This window comes from Ziziphus jujuba, chromosome 1, assembly GCF_031755915.1.
Source record: "Ziziphus jujuba cultivar Dongzao chromosome 1, ASM3175591v1".
Lineage (NCBI taxonomy): Eukaryota > Viridiplantae > Streptophyta > Magnoliopsida > Rosales > Rhamnaceae > Ziziphus > Ziziphus jujuba.
Genome location: NC_083379.1, coordinates 11615345 through 11635752, shown reverse-complemented (window position 1 = coordinate 11635752; position 20408 = coordinate 11615345). Strand labels below are relative to the sequence as shown.

General features: G+C 32.3%; 1 protein-coding gene across 2 annotated transcripts; it reads right to left on the bottom strand.

Annotated features, from left to right (window-relative positions):
• Positions 1–4062: 4062 nt before the first annotated feature.
• LOC107417503 (probable amino acid permease 7) lies at positions 4063–12939 on the bottom strand. Of its 2 annotated transcripts, none has more exons than XM_025073944.3 (7): positions 12607–12939; positions 11266–11502; positions 10051–10144; positions 5857–6071; positions 5431–5564; positions 5048–5275; positions 4063–4836 (listed from the first exon to the last, which is right to left on the bottom strand). In XM_025073944.3, exons 1-7 carry the CDS (start codon positions 12713–12715, stop codon positions 4435–4437), a joined length of 1419 nt encoding a protein of 472 aa, XP_024929712.2. In that variant the 5' UTR covers positions 12716–12939; the 3' UTR covers positions 4063–4434. The 2 variants fall into 2 exon arrangements, with proteins under 2 accessions (XP_024929712.2, XP_015881606.1); XM_016026120.4 differs by lacking the exons at positions 10051–10144; positions 11266–11502; positions 12607–12939 and adding exons at positions 6279–6372; positions 6497–6730; positions 6823–7396.
• Between the last annotated feature and the right edge of the window lie 7469 nt (positions 12940–20408).

Below are 20408 nucleotides of genomic sequence, written 5' to 3'. Positions count from 1 at the left end.
ACAGAGAGACTTCACCATAATTACAGGTCTACGGTTTGGTTACGAACCCAATAGGCAGGTTAACATCTCTACTCGTATTAGTGACACGTATTTTGGCGGAAAGCGAAAGGTCACTAATTCCTCCAAGCGGAAATAGTTTTCCTCCAAGCGGAAAAATTTTCCTCCAAGCGGAAATAGTTTTCCTCCTGTTGGAAAACATTTCCTCCAAACGGAAATCGTTGAATAATTTTTACTCCTATTAGAAACTAATTTCCTCCACTTGGAAAATCAATTTCTAATAGATTATATAAGTTAATAGTAGGGTAAAAAAAATTGGGAGTGGAGACAAATATTATATAAGATGAAGATGGAATTAACAAAAAATGTAGTGACATTTAAAATCAATAACCATTTTAAATAAAAATAAAATTGATATATGTTTGTTTTTATTTTCAAAATCATTTGGACATTTCATAAAATGATATGTAAACTAAAGATTGAAAATCAATTCCAGAAAGCATCTTTTCATTTAGGATTAAATTCAAAAAAAAAAAAAAGATATGAAATAATTATCAAAACATATTAAACCATAACACTAAATTAAAACTTTCTAATTCGAAGCATAAGACAATGGATTCGTACATCTCTGCCTATAATGTCCAACACCACCGCATCGGCTACATCTACGTCCAATAACATCTTCACCTTCGGATGGTATGCGTTGCATCCTCGGTCTACCGGCTCGCCTACGTGTCCATCTTGGTGGAAGAACAATGCGACTTGCCATGTCATCCGGGACATGCCACTGTTTTTCATCTAACAAATGATAAATGGACTCAGCATAAGCTGCACGATATGCATCCGCGGTGTAGTAATGAGAACACATGCCATAAGGAGCAATTTTTCAGTCTCTGCAAGCGGCAATACAATGATCACAAGGATATTGATCAAGATCGAAGACTTTGCATGAGCATGTTTTTGATTGGAGACTAACTGTACCCCTCAAACTCCCACCTTCCACAAGAAATTCATGCATATTAATGGCTTTCACACGTAGTCCGATGGACTCCAAATTTCGTAGTTTGAGTTGCTCTTCCATATGGTCAGTCACAGGTTTTGTCAATTTTGCACCTGCAGTACGTCGCTCATAAAACCACCTTTGCAGTAAATCCCGTATGTGCTCTATTAATGCTACTATTGGCATCTCTCTAGCATCTAGCAGAATGCCATTCAAGCTTTCTGCAATATTGGTGGTCATGATAGTGTACCTTCTACATGGACAAAGAGAACGTGCCCACCTTGTAGGGTCACATGATCGAATGTACTGGGCAGCCCTACTGTTTTTTGCCTCAATTTGCCCCATATAAAACTCAAAATCTTCAACCAAATATGCACTAGCTGTGAGCATGAAACATTGTATTATTGATTCATCTTTCGCATGTCCATTTGCTTTAATATTTCTGCTTATATGGTACGTGCACAACGCATGGTATGCATTGGGAAAAACTTTGCGTAATGCCCTTTCAATAGCGGGGTGTCTATCACTCACAAACACCAAATCTGGAAAATCTCCGATGGCATCCTTCAGGTTTTGGAAAAACCATGTATATGCTTGCTCGTTCTCTCCATCTCCAATGCCGAAAGCCAAAGGATATATTTGCTTATTGCCATCCATGCCCGATGCAATATACATGTACCCTTTGTATTTCCCTTTCAATGTAGTTGCATCAACAGCCAATACGGGTCTTATGTGGGATTTAAATCCCCTAATGCTTGCTCCAATCGCCATAAAGAAATATACAAAATTGTTATTATCGTCTGTTTTGATACGTGTAACAGTTCCAGGGTTCTTCGACACTAACTCAAAACAGTAGGCAGGTAACTTAGCAAAATTCTCCTCTGGAGATCCCCTAACACTGTTAAGTGCATACTCTTTACCTCTCCATGCTTTGTTGTAGCTTATATTCACCCCATATTTCTGCAAAAAATCATGTTGAATTTCTTTGGGTTTGTAAACACGTGCAATACCTTCATATTTAGATTTGATACATTGCCCGATAACCCGGCTACTGGCTTGCTTGTGTTCTCGATGCACGATATCTAACGAGCAACTGTGTACATTATCAAAAATTCTCACAACAAATATTTCTCCATTTTTAAATGTGGTTGCACGTAGTCGCCATTTACAAGTATTTTCCAAGCATACAACCTCATATCGTTGTGTAGTTGATCGTGTCACCTTGAACTCCTTATTTTCTCGCATGCAATAGATACTCAGTTTATTCTGTAGGTCACGTTTGTTGCGAAATAATTGTCCAACTACTATGCTCTCACAGCCAGTGAACTTTGACGAAAATATGGCCATAGAATCACTTCTGTTGCTCGATGATATGTGGTCACTTGTAGCACGATGAACCCTAACATCATCAACTCCTTCATTGTTCATTTTAGGATGCATATCATTATCATTATCCGGCAACTCATGATCAAAATCTACATCATTATGACCAACATCATCCCCTGCTGCATTGTAATTCTCATCATGATCAATATGATGCAACTGCTCATACTCCTCGTCGTTAGGAAACCGTTCAGCATACTCACCTTCAACATCAACTCCTTCGTGAATGTTAAATGATGTCCAGGCCCCCCCACGAACATCAACTTGATCTCTAAACTGAGTTTTTTGAACCATAATTTCCTGAGATGTAGCCTGAATTGGTTCAGTACCGGAAGCTTGTGGTAGACGACCGCCAATTGGAGGACAAGAAAAAGAATGAAGATTACTCCCACTATCCGAAGCAAATGCTGTTTGATGAACATTTCTACATACATGTTCAACTTTTGAAATCACCTCAACATACAATGGAGGCCACATCATTGTCATCCCTCCATTACTCACTTCTTGAAGAAAGCATTTCACATCCCTATCACATCGTATTTCTGTAGGATCCAACTTTTCTGCACATCGTCCATATATCCATTTTAGCTTTAGCAAATATTCATTTCGATCTATCTCAATAGAATTGAAAATCTCATCCTCTAACTCTGATTTTGTGCATTTCTTGCCGACGGAAACCATTACATTTTTACCATTTCGATATTCCCAATCACCACTATCATTTTGTACCAATGTTCCATTGTATAAAACCGCAATTACAATGTCATCATCTTCCATTTGACTACAAAATTAAATGAATAATGTTAAACTAAATCAATAAATATATAAAATTTTGAATAATATTAAACAAACATATTAACTGTATTAAAAAAGTTGATTCTGTTTTTTTTTTCGGGCCAAATATAGCTTTTTCCTACTGGCGGAAAACTGGCGAAAAACTGGCGGAAAATTGCGAAAACTGACAAACTGGAGGAAATTGGCGGAAATTCATCTTTTTCGCCAAATTTCCTCCGTTTTTACTGTTTTTCGCGATTTTTCAGTTTTACACAAAATTTCTCCCATTTTCAAACCATATGCCACCTAAAGTATCTTTAAAATCACATAGAACATCTCATAAATCAATTTCTTGCATACCCATATCAAATAAAAAGCTTAAAAAACCCTAAACTAATAAAACTTACAAGAAAAAATAGAAAGAGAAAAAACAAAAAAAACATATATTTCCTTACTTTCATCTAATAAGAAAAAAGATAAAATTTTTACCTGATTTTAGTTTGAGATATGAGAAAATACAAAAAAATGAGAGTGAGAGGCGATGAGATGCAAAGAGTTTAGAGAAACCCCACGAACAGTTTTGTATAAACCCCACCCCCACAAAGGAACGGTATAGAAGAAAGGAAAGCTTTTGTGTAATTTTCAATTTTATCAAGGGTATTTTTGTCCCAAGGTGGCTAGTTTTAAAAAAAAAAAAAAAATTTGCTATTTTTCTAAAATGGAGTTGTAAGGTGGCTATTTATGGAAAAAACCCTTGTTTTTTGGAACTTTGACTTAGTGCATTATTATGGGTTGCTAACAGTTTTATCCTTCACTTAAAAGTTTAAAGCCCAAGCTTACCATTTCTATTGACGGATTGGGCACTACCAACCCATTCTGTAACTCTGATTCATATAACTCATTATCAATAATCAAACCACAAGTGTCACAATGGATTTATTTGTACTTATGAAGGACATACAAACATAAGTATACATATATATATATATATGTGTGTATATATATATGTATGTATATATGCTAAAGTAAACAATCAACTCAATTCGGCACTTATAAGTCCTTGAACTGATCCACAATCAACTCAACTTTGCACTTATAAGTCCTTGAACTGATCCAACTAAGCCCACTACTGTCACAAGAAAGCAAATGAAACTAAATATCCTAAGAACAATCCATTTTCTTGTCCAAGCCCCAATTTTCTTCTGACCAAAGTACATCTATATGTTAAAGTAAACAATCAACTCAATTTGGCCCTCATAAGTCCTTGAACTGCTCCACAATCAACTCAATTTGGCACTTACAAGTCCTTGAATTGATCCAACTAAGCCCACTACTGTCACAAGAAAGCAAATGAAACTAAATATCCTAAGAACAGTCCATTTTCTTGTCCAGGCCCCAATTTTCTTCTGTACAATGTACATTTCCACAGGGAAGTATATAGCCATAGGCCAAAAGTTCAATGCCCCTAAGACACCCAAAACTAGGTTGAAATAAGGAAAAAGCATTGCAATTCCAGTAGTGGACAAAACATAAACAGTTCTGAAACATAGTCTGAACGGACTTAATTGAAATCCTGGTAGTAATGGGAGTTTGATGGTGTAGAAGTTATTCACAAATGCACTGTTTGGGAATTTTTGGCTACACCATCTTTCAGCAACTGCAAATATTGGTTGACAGTAAATCTGGCAGACAAAGCATACAAAAAATAAGTGTGAGTAATTTGCATACCGGTTTAGTGCTTATAAAGAATGAGCTTAACAAACTCAGCGGTAGTTTGGTAACGTTTATGCAGCACACTTCCCTAGAGTTGGATTAAAATTTTCCATATGCACCAAGTAAAGATTGTATTGACAGTTTACATAAAAATTCCAAATAAACTGTTGTGTATTTTACCTGATATCCTCCCACCAAATGGAGAGCAATGCAAGCATTAGCAAAATCAATGAGCCAGTAAGGTTCATAAAATCCAAATCCTGTCAAGAGGTTCCCTGGTGTATCACTCCCAAAGGCTGCATATCCAAAACATCCACAGCAGAGGTAGAAAAAGGTTGTTACTAAGACTGCGATCAACGAAGCCTTCTTCATGGTCTCGTTTTCTGGTGGAGGGGACTTTACGGTATCCTTCATTGAACAAATTGTATATTCAAGTTTAGCTTCCATATGAATCTTATTTTCCTTTTTATTGTAAACATATGAATAAGTATAGGTGTTTGAACTTAAATTTTATGCTTTGGATGATCATTTTTATTTTTTCCTTAAAAGATCAAGAATCGAACCTGAATCTCAAGAAGGATAATTGCGTATGGATAGGCAAAAGCAATATCCCCAAGGGCTTGGAAGGATAACCATAATTTGTCAGCCACATTGGAGGTTTGAACTCCTGAAATACTCCCTTTGATTGTCCCATTTTCTGCAATGCAATTACAAACATGTCTATAAAACAGTAAATCAATTGAAAAAGAAAAAAAAAGGAAAAAAAAAAAAAAAAAAAAAAGCAATAAGTTCTCTGTTTTGGCTTTGAATATAATCATTCTCTTCTCAATGAAGAAAGCTAATGTTTAAGTCCCATTTCTGGTCAAGGTTACTTGTTTTCCTCTGGTTCAAGTTGATAATAAAATCTGAGTTTCAAAGTTCTTTCATAAGCAAGCTAACAACTAACAAGGCCTGTAATAAATAAAGGCAGCAAAATCTGAAGTTCTTACCTATTACTTTTGCAAAGCCGAGTCCAAGTCCAATAAAAGAATAGGCAAAGGACATGATTGCAGCAACTACTGAAAGCCATTCCATGTTATGGAAATCAGGTATTTGTGACACTACAATCTGTATACCTCCAAATAGCAGCATATATAGACCATCTCCATATCCACATGCAGCTTGATGCCCTTCTTTGTGATAACAATTTGACTTCTGAATTGCTCTGCATTAACATAATAAAACAACTAAAAATATCACTCTGCTGGATATTTTCTCCAAAATGGATTCAACTAGAAAAAGGGTGCGAGAAAAGGATATTGCTAAGAAACTAGATGGTGCAAAAAGTCAATCTCAGTAAAAATTAATCTGAGCAATTCACATGGGGAGAAACACCCTCAAAACTCTTTTGAGTACTCTATTAAGTATGTACCTCAAACTTGTTGCAGTAGTAATTACATAAGCAACATCGGCCCCATACAAGTTCAAATATTGAAGCAGACCACAAACCCATGTCTGCTTTTTACCTGAAGTACTACCACTAAACAAATTAGATCACATACTAAATAGCCCAATCTATGAAGAACAACAATGGTGTGTGTGTGTTTGTGTGTGTTGTGGGGGGGTTGTTGATTTAAAAAGTTTTACTACCAAGATTCACTCTGACAGCTTCAATATAAGAGCGATTTCTCTTCCCTGTTACAGAGTCAGGGGATCTGTAACAATCAGAAAGGAGGAAAGAAGAAACATAGGTGACTAATGCAAAACAAAGCAAGGAAACTGGTCCTCCAATCCATCCTAACTGTGCAGTACCCCATGCCAGTGAAAGAACTCCAGAGCCAATAACAGCAGTAACGATATGAGCCACAGAAGTCCATACGGTTCCTAGTGAAAGTTTTTCGCAACCAGATTTAGATAAATTTTTTAAAACCCAAATGCATTTTAAATTTAATCATTTGTACCCAGAAGAGTTTTACCAGCTCTCACTAGATGCTCATCATCAGCAGAGAAACCCTTAGCTACATCAAAAGAGTGCAGGGTTGCCATGTTATTCTTTTCGAACTTTTGCAGCAGATTAACAAGAGGGACTAAGACCAGCAATATCGATGTAAATTGAACAAAATGCCTATGACAAAGCAGAAAACTTATTTCTCATATCTAGATTTATGGAGGTTTTTGGACTGTAAAAGAGACACCAGATTTACCAGTTGGTATGATGGAAGAAGAGAGAATGATAAAGGAAGAAGCTGTCATATACTCTGTACTCTACCACTCTAGTACATCTAAGAAGTTTTTTGTGGAGGTACTCAAAGAGGAAATTCAACACTTAAATAAGGCTAACGATGGTCTTGCAAAGAGTATGTTTGCCGTGACCTTCTAATTAATAGAGGGAATCAGCATTTTGAGTCACATTCATCATTAACGTAGTCTTTTTCCTCTTTTTCTCTACTTTTCCTCTTTAATCAAAGCATGTTCTTGCCTAGCTTTCAGGAGGTCCAGACCCAGAATTGAAACGTTCCGGGAGTGGGTGATCAGTCCCTTATCTAACAAAGTAGAGGGCATCTTTGAAATATAAACGACGGAAAAAGTTTTTGTCTGTTACTGTTACTGTTTCTGGACCGATAATGTGGACACTGACCAGAGAAAGATACATCAGAATTTCTTGTACACAATACTTTTTTATTCTTGTTAGTATTTTATTTTACTTTTTATACTCAGTTAATCCAAATCCAATTTCCAGCCAAAAAAAAATACACCAGTTCGTGGTGCCATAAGATACACTTGTTCGCTTTCGAATCTTTGGAATGGGTGGTAACTTTTTCTTACCCCAAAAAAAAAAAAAAAAAAAAAAAAGGGTGGTAAGTTTGGGTGGGTAGAAGTCTTTTTCCCCCGACACAAAACACACACCTATATTGTGCGATAATTTTGGACCTCTTCCGTATCAAACTGCATATTGATGAGTAACATTGCACTAAGATTTTGAAGATAGCCTACCCGAGGCAATATTGACTATGACTTACTTTTAACAAAAGTAAACTAAAATCATCAATGAGTGCATATGCATTAGACTGAATCATGAAAGGTATTCCTAATTAAAGTCATGCACCACGTTCTTAAAGATCACCTGTCAATATATATAAACATATATTTGGTAGTAGACCGACCTCTATATATATATATATTTTACATATATCATATTTTATATATATATATATATATATTATGAGAATTAATCTACATAGCAAAAGATTGTGGGAAGACGCAAGTTGGTGAATTATTGAAGCAAGGAAAACGGGTGTGCCAAGACATTTTCTCATGTATCTTTGTTATGTCACATATATACCATCTCCATCTCCCTGCTGGGCAATCTTTTCTTTCTTTCGTTCTCCAAAAAGCTAACCTATTTCTCAAACTAGTCAAAAGACACTTTTACATATAAATCCTGTATTTTATATTAAAGTATATATATATATATATACATATATAAAACAAAATAAATAAGAAAAGGATAGAGGTCTAGGCCCTTCGTATTAATTTATCTTTTTGTCATCAGGCGGTTGAGAATTTAAGAGTCCCCTCAAACAATCCATACGTGGAATCCACATGTGGGACTTGTCTCATATTGACACATTGTGTAGGGTAACTATCAAATCCTGGAACCACTTGATTTTTACTCAGTAACATAAAATTCATACTTATCTTTCATGTTGGGCAAAAATAGGACGACCTAATCCCATCTTACAAATCTCACATTATATTGGTTCCATGTGTGGGTGCTATACAGATTTATAAGAGGAGATCATTTAATTCCATGACAATTTGATTTTTTTTATTCACATTAATCTCTTTTCAAAAAAAATTATAAAAAATTGTTTTATGGTTTTTATATTAAAACATGATGACAAAATTGTTTTATGGTTTTTTATATTAAAAGATGAAGACAAATGAATTTTGTTAGTAGTGTTTATATTGATAAGGTTGATGCTATTTTGAGGATCCTTCTAAAGGTTTAGTATGTGGGCAAGTGTCTCGATCGTATCACGGAAAGTAGTGATTCGGTTTGAAATGTGATATTATGTACATGATAGCAACAAATATTGACTCATTCAATTCACTGAACATTTCATTTCATCATCTCAATCACAATTCGTGACTACCATTGAAGGAAATATTTAGTGACTCCTTTCTTATGACCTTTTTTAAATTTTCGGGGAAGTTTCTCATGCCAACGGTAGAGCTATCATCTTAATATTCATGGCCCTACCGTGTCTATATGAAAGAATTGTTTCAAAGCCCAAGTCCATAGAATTAGACTTGGACTAAAAGGATGATCGTTCATTCACTTAAATAATAATAATAATAATAATAATAAAGCTTCTACTTACAGTCACACTATCAAAATTTTCATTTGGTTTTGTTTGGTACTTTGATCTAACATTTTACATATGTTTTTCTCATAGTTATGTTCAGTCCTAATTTGTATTTTTTTTTTTATTTTTTTTTTGGGTGGAAACTAGTTTGATTTTGATTGTATTAAACAATATGATAGAACAAATCATTGATCGTATTAAAAGAATTGTGACTGATTGTGCAAAAAGAGAAACTCTTACTTAAAATACTATATTGTTATTTTGCCTAATTATATATATATATATATATATATATATATATATAATTTGTTCAGAATTTATTTAGAATGATAATGGATAGGCATGCAATTTTCATTTACAAGCCAATTATGTGGAATGAATCCCTAACTTATTTTTCTTCCATTTTTTATTTTTTTATTATATAGATATTTTTATTTATTTTTTATTTCAATAAAATATCAGTAAACAAAAGAAAAAAGTAAAGAAGATAAAAAATCACTCTATAAAATTACCCTTTATAGATGACTATATTATACATAAATAATATATTTGTAGCCCTCTTACAATGGGCAAAGTCCACCACCATAGAAAGTGGCACACATCCTTTGAATGTTGATGGAAGATTAAGAATTGAGTGTGATGTATGTGGCCCAATGTAGCATAATTAATATGTATATTATATGTCATCATAATAATAGCAAAAAGGAAAGGTATGAAATGAAAACAAGCATGAAAGAAAAGCAATTCATCAAAAATAAAAACAAAAGAAAAGTATGCAAGAAATGTAGTGGGAGTAAAACTCATTAGAAAATGAAAAAGAGGAGAGAGGAAAACCTGAGGCTGACAGCGGATGTTATTACATAGGCAATCCCACAGCCATATAAGCTCTCATTCACAAATATTCCACATACTATTTTCTGCGTCTCTCCTGATCAAATTCCATTCAACCATCATTACTTCTTCAAACATGGTGTTCCACTTTATATTTATTTATGGCTTTTTTCGACTAACTTTTTACTTGTAATTTAGCTTCTTTATTATAACCATCTGTATAAGTGCAGCTTTTTAATTTTTAATTATCATGACGCATAATTTGTTTGACATCATCAATATACTTGAAGTTTTAGCAAATTTCTTACATTGAATCCATAATTTTAAAACAACAACACTACTAAAAAAAAAAAATAAATAAAAGCCTACAATTTGCCCATCTAAAGGTTTGTTTGGGAGTGATTCCTAGGAATCACTTAAAAATAATGTTTAAAAAATCATTTAATTGGTACCTTTTTTAGAATCATCATATAGATAATTTTTTTTTTATAACAAAATAGCTAAAAATGATTTTTAAATTGTTTTTATCAAACACTATAGAAAGTATTTTTAGACTGGTGCAGACTACCGAATTGGTTTTTTAGTTTTTTTGGGAAACCAGATTGAATTATTGGTATGACCATTAGTGTTACATCCACATCTTTGGTTTGATAACTTGGAGCTAATTAAATTATCCTTCCCTATTATATGTCCACAACAATAGCAAAGTAAAGTTGATTGAGACATGAGACTCGCCATGGAGCTCAAGTGGCAGAGCTTGGGATGGAGTCTTAGGGTGGGGAGAAGGGGAGCCTGGGGGCCCAGCCACACTAGCAAAAAAACAAAACCAAAAAAAACCGAAAAAAAAAGTTGATTTAGACATGGCAGTCCCACTATGTGCGTCATACCACTTGGACCATGATACAGGTTTAGTACCATTTTTTATTTTTTATTTTTTTTGCTAAATTATTTGATTTAACGGAAACAGATATTAAAATTTTGTAACATATTATTCACAACCCGGTAAATCACAAGCTTACATTGGCTAATTATATTTTATGTAGCGGGAAACATGCTAATTGCTAGGCAATGTTTTTCAATTATACCAAAATTATTAAGTCCCACATTTTTTTGGAAGTTTAGTAAAGTTGTCAGGGGATGCGACAAACGTTGAATAAATAAATAATAATAAAATAAAATAAAATAAAATGAGAGAGAGAGAGAGAGAGGATAGTGCACCTAAGTATACGCCAACGGCTTCCATATAGGATCGGACTCTAGAGGGACCATATTGGGGATCAGGATATCTGTAGCAATCACTAAGAAGTCTAGCAGAAAGAATGGTGACTGATGCGAAGGCTATCATAAGCAATGGACCTGCAACCCATCCTAGCTGAGCCACACTCCATGCCAAAGACAGAACCCCAGCTCCTATCACACCTGTTATTATATGTGCCACAGCCGTCCATGTGGTCCCTTCAACATTATGTGAAATTTGATCATTTCATTCTTTGTTTGATTTTCTTCCACAAATTTCAAAAAATTCAAAGAAAATAATAATAATAATTTGTTATTGCCATTCAAGCAATGAAGGTAGGCTACGTATCATTCTACGTAGGAATGTATGTATTTGATGAAAAAATTTATCATGATTTTTGAACAGGCACATTATAAATAAGATTGAAAAAATTCATATGACTTAACATTCAAAATGGTATTTATAAAAAATCCTAATGAATAAAAACATACCACTGAAATAGAATAGGACAATGTTCTTTGAAAAGTTCTTAAAAATGAAAACAATAATAATTTTAATTTTAATTTGGATTCAAATCTACATGTCTAAAGTCCTGACTTTTGAATATGAAGGAGGACTATTATCATATATCTATAGTATATACTAAAATTTTAGCCACAAAAAAAAAAAAAAAGTATATACTAAAATATTATGGTGCCACTTGCTCCCGCATCTAATATGCGGGAGGGAGGCACATGTTTCCGGAGTACTAGAATATATTCCCACTTACTCTTCTTTCCCTTTTTCTTAGTTTCAAACTACCAATACATATATATCACTCCTGCACTTATTACAATTCAGAAATTATTGCCAAACTATCTTGTACGAATCCATATCCTTATATTTCCAATTAAAATTAAAAAGGAGAGAACCCCAAAGACTGCCACGTGGCACAGTTTGTTGAATGGTGCCATGTTAAACCAACATGCATGCATGGATCTTAAAGCCTCCTTGTTCTGTGCCTAACTATGCCACAAATACAAATTAAGCGAAAACTATTTATGCACCACCTCATATTGATTGGCATCTTTCTTTCTATTATTTTGGATTTGACCCTCTCAATCCCTCTCTCAGACATCTAGATTTCTGGGTTTTCTTAATCTCTTGCTCCCTGCTATATATATATATATATATATATAATAGAGCTTCACAAAATTATATACCATCTCCATCAGAAATATAAACACAGAACAATAATAATAAAAATTAAAAAATAAAATAAAAGTAGTAGGGGGGCAAAAAAAAAAGCTAATTATTGGGGGATTGAAGTTAGTTAGTATTACCGGTTCTTTTAAGGGACAATTCCAATTGACCATCATCATCATCGGGAGAAGAAAAGCTTCTGAGTAGTGGCGACTGCTGTACATTTTCTTCTTCACCAATAGTACCCATTCTTTTTTTATCATCTATTTTTATTTTCTCTCTTGGCCGAAACCCATGAAGAAACTGCAATTTTTATTACCTGACAATTATATAGAGGCACAAAGACAAAGACTTTTTTCTCTATGTAACTTAAAAAATCGGCAAAGCCTGGCTCTCTCTGGCTTATAATTCTTAGATATGAATCAGAAAAAATGACAGATCAAAACTTAGATTGGTTATCAATCAACATCGTTATAACTGTTAGGCAAAATCTTTTAGTTCATCAACTTAGTCATATATTATGTTTCATAAGCAACTTAAAAACCAGCAAAAGTCATATATATAGACTTTCCTTATTGACAGTTTGGTGGAGACTGACAGATTATTGCACAAAGTTTGTTTTCTTTTCGATGAGTTTATATTTTTCTTTTGATATCCCATGTGGATGCAAAAAATATTGTAAAACAACGTTTTCTATGATGTCACTTTCATTATTTCACACAGCACTGTCTTATTGCGTGGAGTTATTGCTTCTTCCACAATCAATATGTTTTATATTCCTTCCATAATTCATGCATTGTATATAACAACAGAACCAAATTCTAAACCAAACCCAACAATTTTTGCCGACAATATATATATAATTTTGAATTACATTTTTTCAATATGAACATCATTTCAAAATTTGATGCTCGGAAAACAGTTTTTTGGAGAGAAAAACATCACAAAGGGAAAGAGAAGAGAAACGGAAGAACATTTTGGGAGTGGTCTGTAATTATAATCACCAAGACTTAAGGTTAACTTGTCTAATATGAATTCCTCCTCCAAAATCTATGGGTCCCATTGGATGACCAACAGCAAAATAACTAAAGATTATTGGTTATGCAATATGTTATTGAGGGTGATTATCACTTTGTGGCCTCCTCTTTTGAAACTTTTTTCCAAATGCATATTTTCCACAGTTAGTCTTCTTATAAACTTCTAAGGTTAAATATGCTTTACTATTCTCTGGTTTGGAGAAGTTATGCTTTGGGTTCTCAAATTTAAAACTTCTTAATTTCAGGTCTTAAATTTCAAATTTTTACATTTTTATTCAATTAAATATTTTGCCTAGCAATGCCTAAGGATTCCGTCAAATTTAACCAATATCAATATGTTTCAATTTAGATTCCTCTAGTTTTAATTTGTTGCAATGTATACCTTCAATAAAAAATAAAAAATAAAAAAAAATCATTTTAATACCCTTAAATCATTATCTATTGTTTGCCAAAAATCCAATTAGACAAAAATGCCACAACTTAAAATATAAGGGCCTAAATTTGAACATTTTGAATTTGAGGACCGAAAGTGAAATTTTTTCCTAGCTAGAGAGGGTATTAAATTTTAATTAGCCCCAAATTGTATTATAGCCCTCTCATGTTTCATTTTTGTTTGGTTTTAGCCCCTTTGTATTTCATTTTTGTCTCACTTTAGCCCCTTTATTAGTGAAGGCTATTTGTCAACTCATATATTTAACTTAAATAACACTTTTAACCTTTTTACTTATTTATATAAATCAATGAAATATTATTCTCTTTTATATATATTTCCAAATAATAATTTTAATTTCATTTATAATATTTTTTTGACATAAATGTTGTAAGAAATAATGTAGAGTTAATAACTAAAAATAAATTTGATTGGTCTTTGTAATATATATATATATATATATATTATGTATTTTTGAATAAAAACAGGTTAAAATTGTGTTTTTGATTAAAATATATTAGTTCATTATAATTTGATTTTCAAAATAGTGATGTATTTGTTATTTAAAAAAAAAAAACTCAAAATAGAGAGGGCCAAAAATTATATTTACCCTATTATAATAGGCCCAGAAAATTGTAAATTGTTTATTAAATTAAACGCATGGATTCATGGAATGAAAGTCGTACATGACGTTCATAGTTACCCTTTTATAGGGGGGCCGAAAGCGATATTTACCCTATTATAATAGCCCCAAATAATTGAAATTTGTTTATTAAATTAAACGCACGGAATGAAAGTCGTACATGACTATCAAATTCAACGAGTTGGTAGTTAGCTAGCTAGGAGGTTGTGAATATAGATTTCCGAGCATATATAGAAATTAGAAAAAAATCAGATTCTCAATCAATTTCTTTTTTTTTTTTTTTCCCAAATACCACTGTTTGCTTCATGTGTAAGATGTAATCTATTAAGAGAATATGAAAGCAAAAGCAAGATTTAATAGTTCTTTTTTTCTTTTTTTTTTCTTTTTTTTCTTGTTCAAAAGGATACTTTCATAAAGAAAAGCCAAGATACATCAAGGTGAATGTCAGGCTAAAATAAGCCTGAAATCACAAGTTAAACAAGATTCCCAGCCAGGAAGGAGATATTTATTTTTTAACAGCGCGTGCAATGGAATCCAACGCTTCATTCAACTTCCGCGGAACGAAATTTTTACCTTCCAACGAAACACTTGATGTAAAAATCCCAGGATATCTTCAATAACTGATTCATCAGAGATCCATGAAGAGCTTGTTACCTGATTGTGCAAGCATCCAATGAATTCCTTTGAATCACTTTCGAAAACTTTTTTCTCCCACCATTGCTTAATAACACAAAACTGTTGGAGAATATGTAAAAAAGTATTTAAAATTGGAGGTTTGAATATGATAGAGGAGGTTAAAAATACTGTTTGGTAAAAAGAAAAGGAGTGGGCCAAGAGAGACTATATAAAATTGAAAGGAAAAGAAAAGTAAAATAAAATAAAATGTACGTCATAATTGCTCACGTATATATTTTCATACAGCTAGATATAAAATCCTTTTATAAGGTTCAAAATCGGTAAAAAAATTAACACATGGCCATGTGCTTTGCTGTTTTCTTTCGGTTCATGTAAAGGTGCAGCTCAAATGAGTATACGTGTCAACTTATCAACTTCCTACACAATACTTGTAAATTACATATAAGGTCCAGCTTACACGTGTCATGCTAACCTTTTCTAAGCCAATGATACGCTTCCTTCTATGATAACCATTTACTTACAAACTTTTCTTAGTTGTCAACTTTGTTATGAAATTACAAATTATTATTATAATATTTTTTTTTTTTACATCCCTTTGTAATTTTGGCAAAATTTTTGAAGTTTTCTAGCTTATCTGTTGTTGTTACCTTTGTAAAAAAACCTGTTAATTGCTTAATTGTATTAATAAATTCTAGTTTAATTTATTCTTCGACCAAGTACCTGATGAAGGAGAATGAATTTCTATGTACTTTATCCTGTTGTGGAACACTAGATTTTTTATCACTGCTATTACTAACATATTATCACACTTAATGATTTTTGGAGCAGTTTCTTTACGTTGCATATTTGATAAAAAAATTTTGAGCCATATTACTTCATTTGCTGCATCTGTAACTGATATATATTCTGCTTCTGCTAAAGATAATGTCACAGTTAATTGCTTCTTTGATGACCAAGACATTGATTTTGTACCCAAGCAGAATAAATATCTTGAGGTGCTTTTGCGGTCATCTACAATTCTTGCCTAGTCACTGTCTATATATCTAATGAGCTTGTCATATACTTCTCTGACATACTTAATTCCTAGATTTCTGGTACCTTGTAAATAGCAAAAATTTCTCTTTACTGTAGTATAGTGATTTTTACTAGGCCCGTGCATGAATCTGTAAACATAACTAACAGCAAAAACAATATCTAACCTGGTATTTGTTATATAAAAAAGGCATCCAACTAAGCTTCTGTAGTTTTTTGCATTAGTGTTCTCTGCACCATCATCCTTATGTAACTTCTCATTTATTGCCATTAGTGTGGATAATAGTTTACAAATGTCCATATGAAACCTTTTGAGAAGATCATTTAGATATTTTTCTTGAGAAATAAATATTTCTCCTTTTGCTTGTTAAACTTGGATGCTAAGAAAATATTTCATCAAACCAAGATCTGTTGTCTCATATTATTTTATTATTGCACTTTTGAATTCTTCTACCATTTTTGGATTAGAACTAGCATAAATCAAATCATCAACATATAAGCAGACAATGAGAATATCTTGCCCACCTTCTTTTTTGATATATAATGAAAGCTCACTTGAATTTCATTGAAATCCATTTTGTTTAAAATATGAATCAATTTTGTTGTTCCAAGCTCGTGGTGCTTGCTTTGGTCCATACAGTGCCTTCTTTAATCGTAAGATTTTGTTTTCTTTTTCTTTAATGGTATAACCTAAAGGTTGTTCCACTTATACTTTCCCTTTGAGTTCTCCATTAAGGAAGGCAAATTTGACATCCATTTGATAGACTGGTACCTCCATTTGATTAGCTAATGTGAGAACTATTGTAATAGTTTCCATTCGAGCAACTAGTGTGAACGTCTCATTTAAATCGGTTCATGGCTGTTACGAATAGTCCTTGGCGACTAAACATGCTTTGTACTTCTAAATTGTTCCATCTTATTTGTACTTGGTTTTGTAGACCCATTTAAGTCAAATAACATATTTGCCTACAGGTAGATCCACCAATTCCCATGTATCATTCTTTTCAATTGTTCCAATTTCTTCATCCATTACTTTAATCCAGATATCTTCTTTTGCTGCTTCTTCTAAATTTTGAGGCTCACATGCAAAAATTGTCATATTAGTAAATTCATAGATATCTATGATTGAGCATACCTTTCTTTGTGGTGATTCATCATCTGAAGATATATCTACTATTTGGATTGGGTTTGGAGTTTCTCGACAACTTGTGCTTAGACCAGGAGACTCACATGCAAAAATTGTCATATTAGTAGATTCATAGATATCTACGATTGAGCATATCTTTCTTTGTGGTGATTCATCATATGAAGATATATCTACTATTTGGATTGGGTTTGGAGTTTCTTGACAACTTGTGCTTAGACCAGGTTCTTAAACTGGTTGAGAATTTGACTTAACTTGAATAGGAATTTCTTCAGGTATTTTTGCTCTTGTTTTGGGAGTGTTTTTCCAATTCAATGCTGCAGATTCATCAAACATAACATCTCTAGATATTATCAGTTTAGTTGTTTTTGAATTGTATAGCCGGTAACCTTTTAACTCACTGTTGTATCCAAGAAATATATATTTCTCTGTTTTTTTATCAAATTTTTCTCTGTATTGTGAAGGAACATATGCATAAGCTATGCATCCAAATACTTTTAAAAATTGTATATGGGGCTTTTGATTGTGCCATACTTCATATGGGATCTTGTTCATGACAGCTTTTGTTGGAGATCTATTCAAAATGTAGACGGCAGTATTAACCGCTTCGGCCAATAGTCATTTGGAAGCCTTTCTTCTTTAACATGCTTCTCGCTATTTTTGCAATTGTTCTACTTTTGCGCTCTACTACACCATTTTGTTGCAGGTGTGTCGAATAGTGAGCTATCTTTGAACTTTATTTTTCTTGTGGTACTCTATGAATGGTTTAGAAATGAACTCTCCACTACGGTCTATCCAGAGTGACTTCAGTGGCTTTCTGACTTGCTTTTCTATGAGCGCCTTAAATTGTTGGAAGATCAAAAAAGCTTCTGACTTTCTTAAAAGCTTCTGAGTTATTTTTTAAGAAAATATACCCACATCATTCGAGTATAATAATTAACAAATAGAAGGAAATATCTTCTTCCATTCAAAGATGGAGTTCGAGTTGGTTCAAAAATATCATAATGTACCAAATCTAATGGTCTTTTGCTCTCTAGGTATTTTTGAAAAATGACAATATATGCATTTTTCCATATATGCAACCCTCACAGACTTTATTTATGTGGACAATAGGAGGTAAGCCTAAAACCATATTTTTGTCTTTTAATAATTTTAGGCTTTTATAATTTAAATGCTTATATCGTAAATGCCATAAGTATAACTCATTCAGTTTTTGACTTTGAAAAACTAGGTTTTCATCATGTGGCATAATAAGAGGAAAAACATTATTTTGATTCATTTTTATTTTTGCCACTATGATTTTATTTTCATCAATAATTATCTTTCATTTCTATCATAATTTATAGAATAATTCTTTCAACGTAACTGGCCAACACTTAAAAGACTTGATGTTAAGCCAGGAATATAAAACACATTATGAATGAGTTTAAAGTTACCTCCTTTAGAGTTTACTACTATTACTCATTTTCCTTTCACTTCATGTGACTTTACATCTCTAAGTTTTACTTCGGATAAAAAAATTTCATACATCTTTACAAAAAGTTGTGGATCACCTCTCATATGACTATTGCATTCACTATCCAAATATCATGTATGTTTTGATTCTTGTTCAACAGATATGTATGAATGAAATACTTGACTTTCTTCAACCATTTCAGAGTAATTAATTTCATTCTTTTCTTGTATGTATTTATACCAAGAATCTCTTTGTGAATGATTAGAAATTTTGCATTTTGTGCATTTAAAACTACAATCTTTTGACTCATGTCCAAGTTTTTTGCAAATAATACAATAAGATTTAGAATTACCTAGGAAGTTTCTTTAGTCATAATTGTTTCTTCTTGCTCTACCTTCACCTTGACTTCCACGTACGTCCTCTTCTAAAGAAACCTCCTCTTCTTGTAGAGTTGTTTGTTGAGGTTGCATAATTCTTTTCTGTGATATTGCAATTAGATTTGAATGCTTGCTCCATAGATTGGTTAGAAAACTTGCTTATTCTTTTTTCATGTGCTTCGAGAGAGCCAAATAGTTGATCTAGAGAGTAAGTTTTCAAATCTTTGGACTCTTACAAAGAACCGAACATTATTGATTTAGATTTTCAAATGTATATAGGAAAATCAATTTCTTTAAACCTATTTTCAAGTATCAATGTTTACTTTATTGTAAGATGTAAAACTAGCAAGATGTAATAGAGTTTTTGTTGAATTTTAAAAAATTGGATAGATTTGTTGGATATAATCTTACTTATTTTATATATATACACAATAAAATCTCTATAAATAAATACCCATGGAACTATAAAAACTTATTAAGTTAAATGGTTTATTTGATTATCAATGAATTAATAACATATTAATTTATCAGTAAAAGAATACATTATTAATTTTTAAAAAAAAAAGGTTATATTTTTTTTGAAAAATGATTTAACTAATTGTAAATATATTTTCATTTTAACAAGATATATTTGAATTATTATAGTGAAAATGATACAATGATAAAAGTGTACGGCGAATGAATTATTGTAGTGACGTTGGATGGAAAGGAATTAACAGTGGTTTGTAAAATATCTGGTTTAAATATATGGTTCGTAAAAGTTTCACATTTTTTTGAAAAATAACTTTACTAATTGTAAATGTATTTTTCTTTTAACAAGATATATTTAAATTATTATAGTGAAAATGATACAATGATAGGAGTGTATGGCCAATACTTGTTTTCTTGTAGTGACGGTTGGATGGAAAAGAAAGAATTAACAATAGTTTGTAAAATATCTTTGTTTAAATGTATAGGTACATGGATCACCCATCTATATGTGAGGTTAATTGCTAATTCTTTTACATCATATTATATTGTTGGCACATATTTATCCCAAAAAAAATATATATATAAATAAATATATATATATATATATATATATATTATTGGCATAGGAAAAAAACTAAATAAATAAATAAACAAACAAAAACTACTGCTTTCCTACTAATATGTTCTATATATTTTGACATAAGCAAACAAACTCA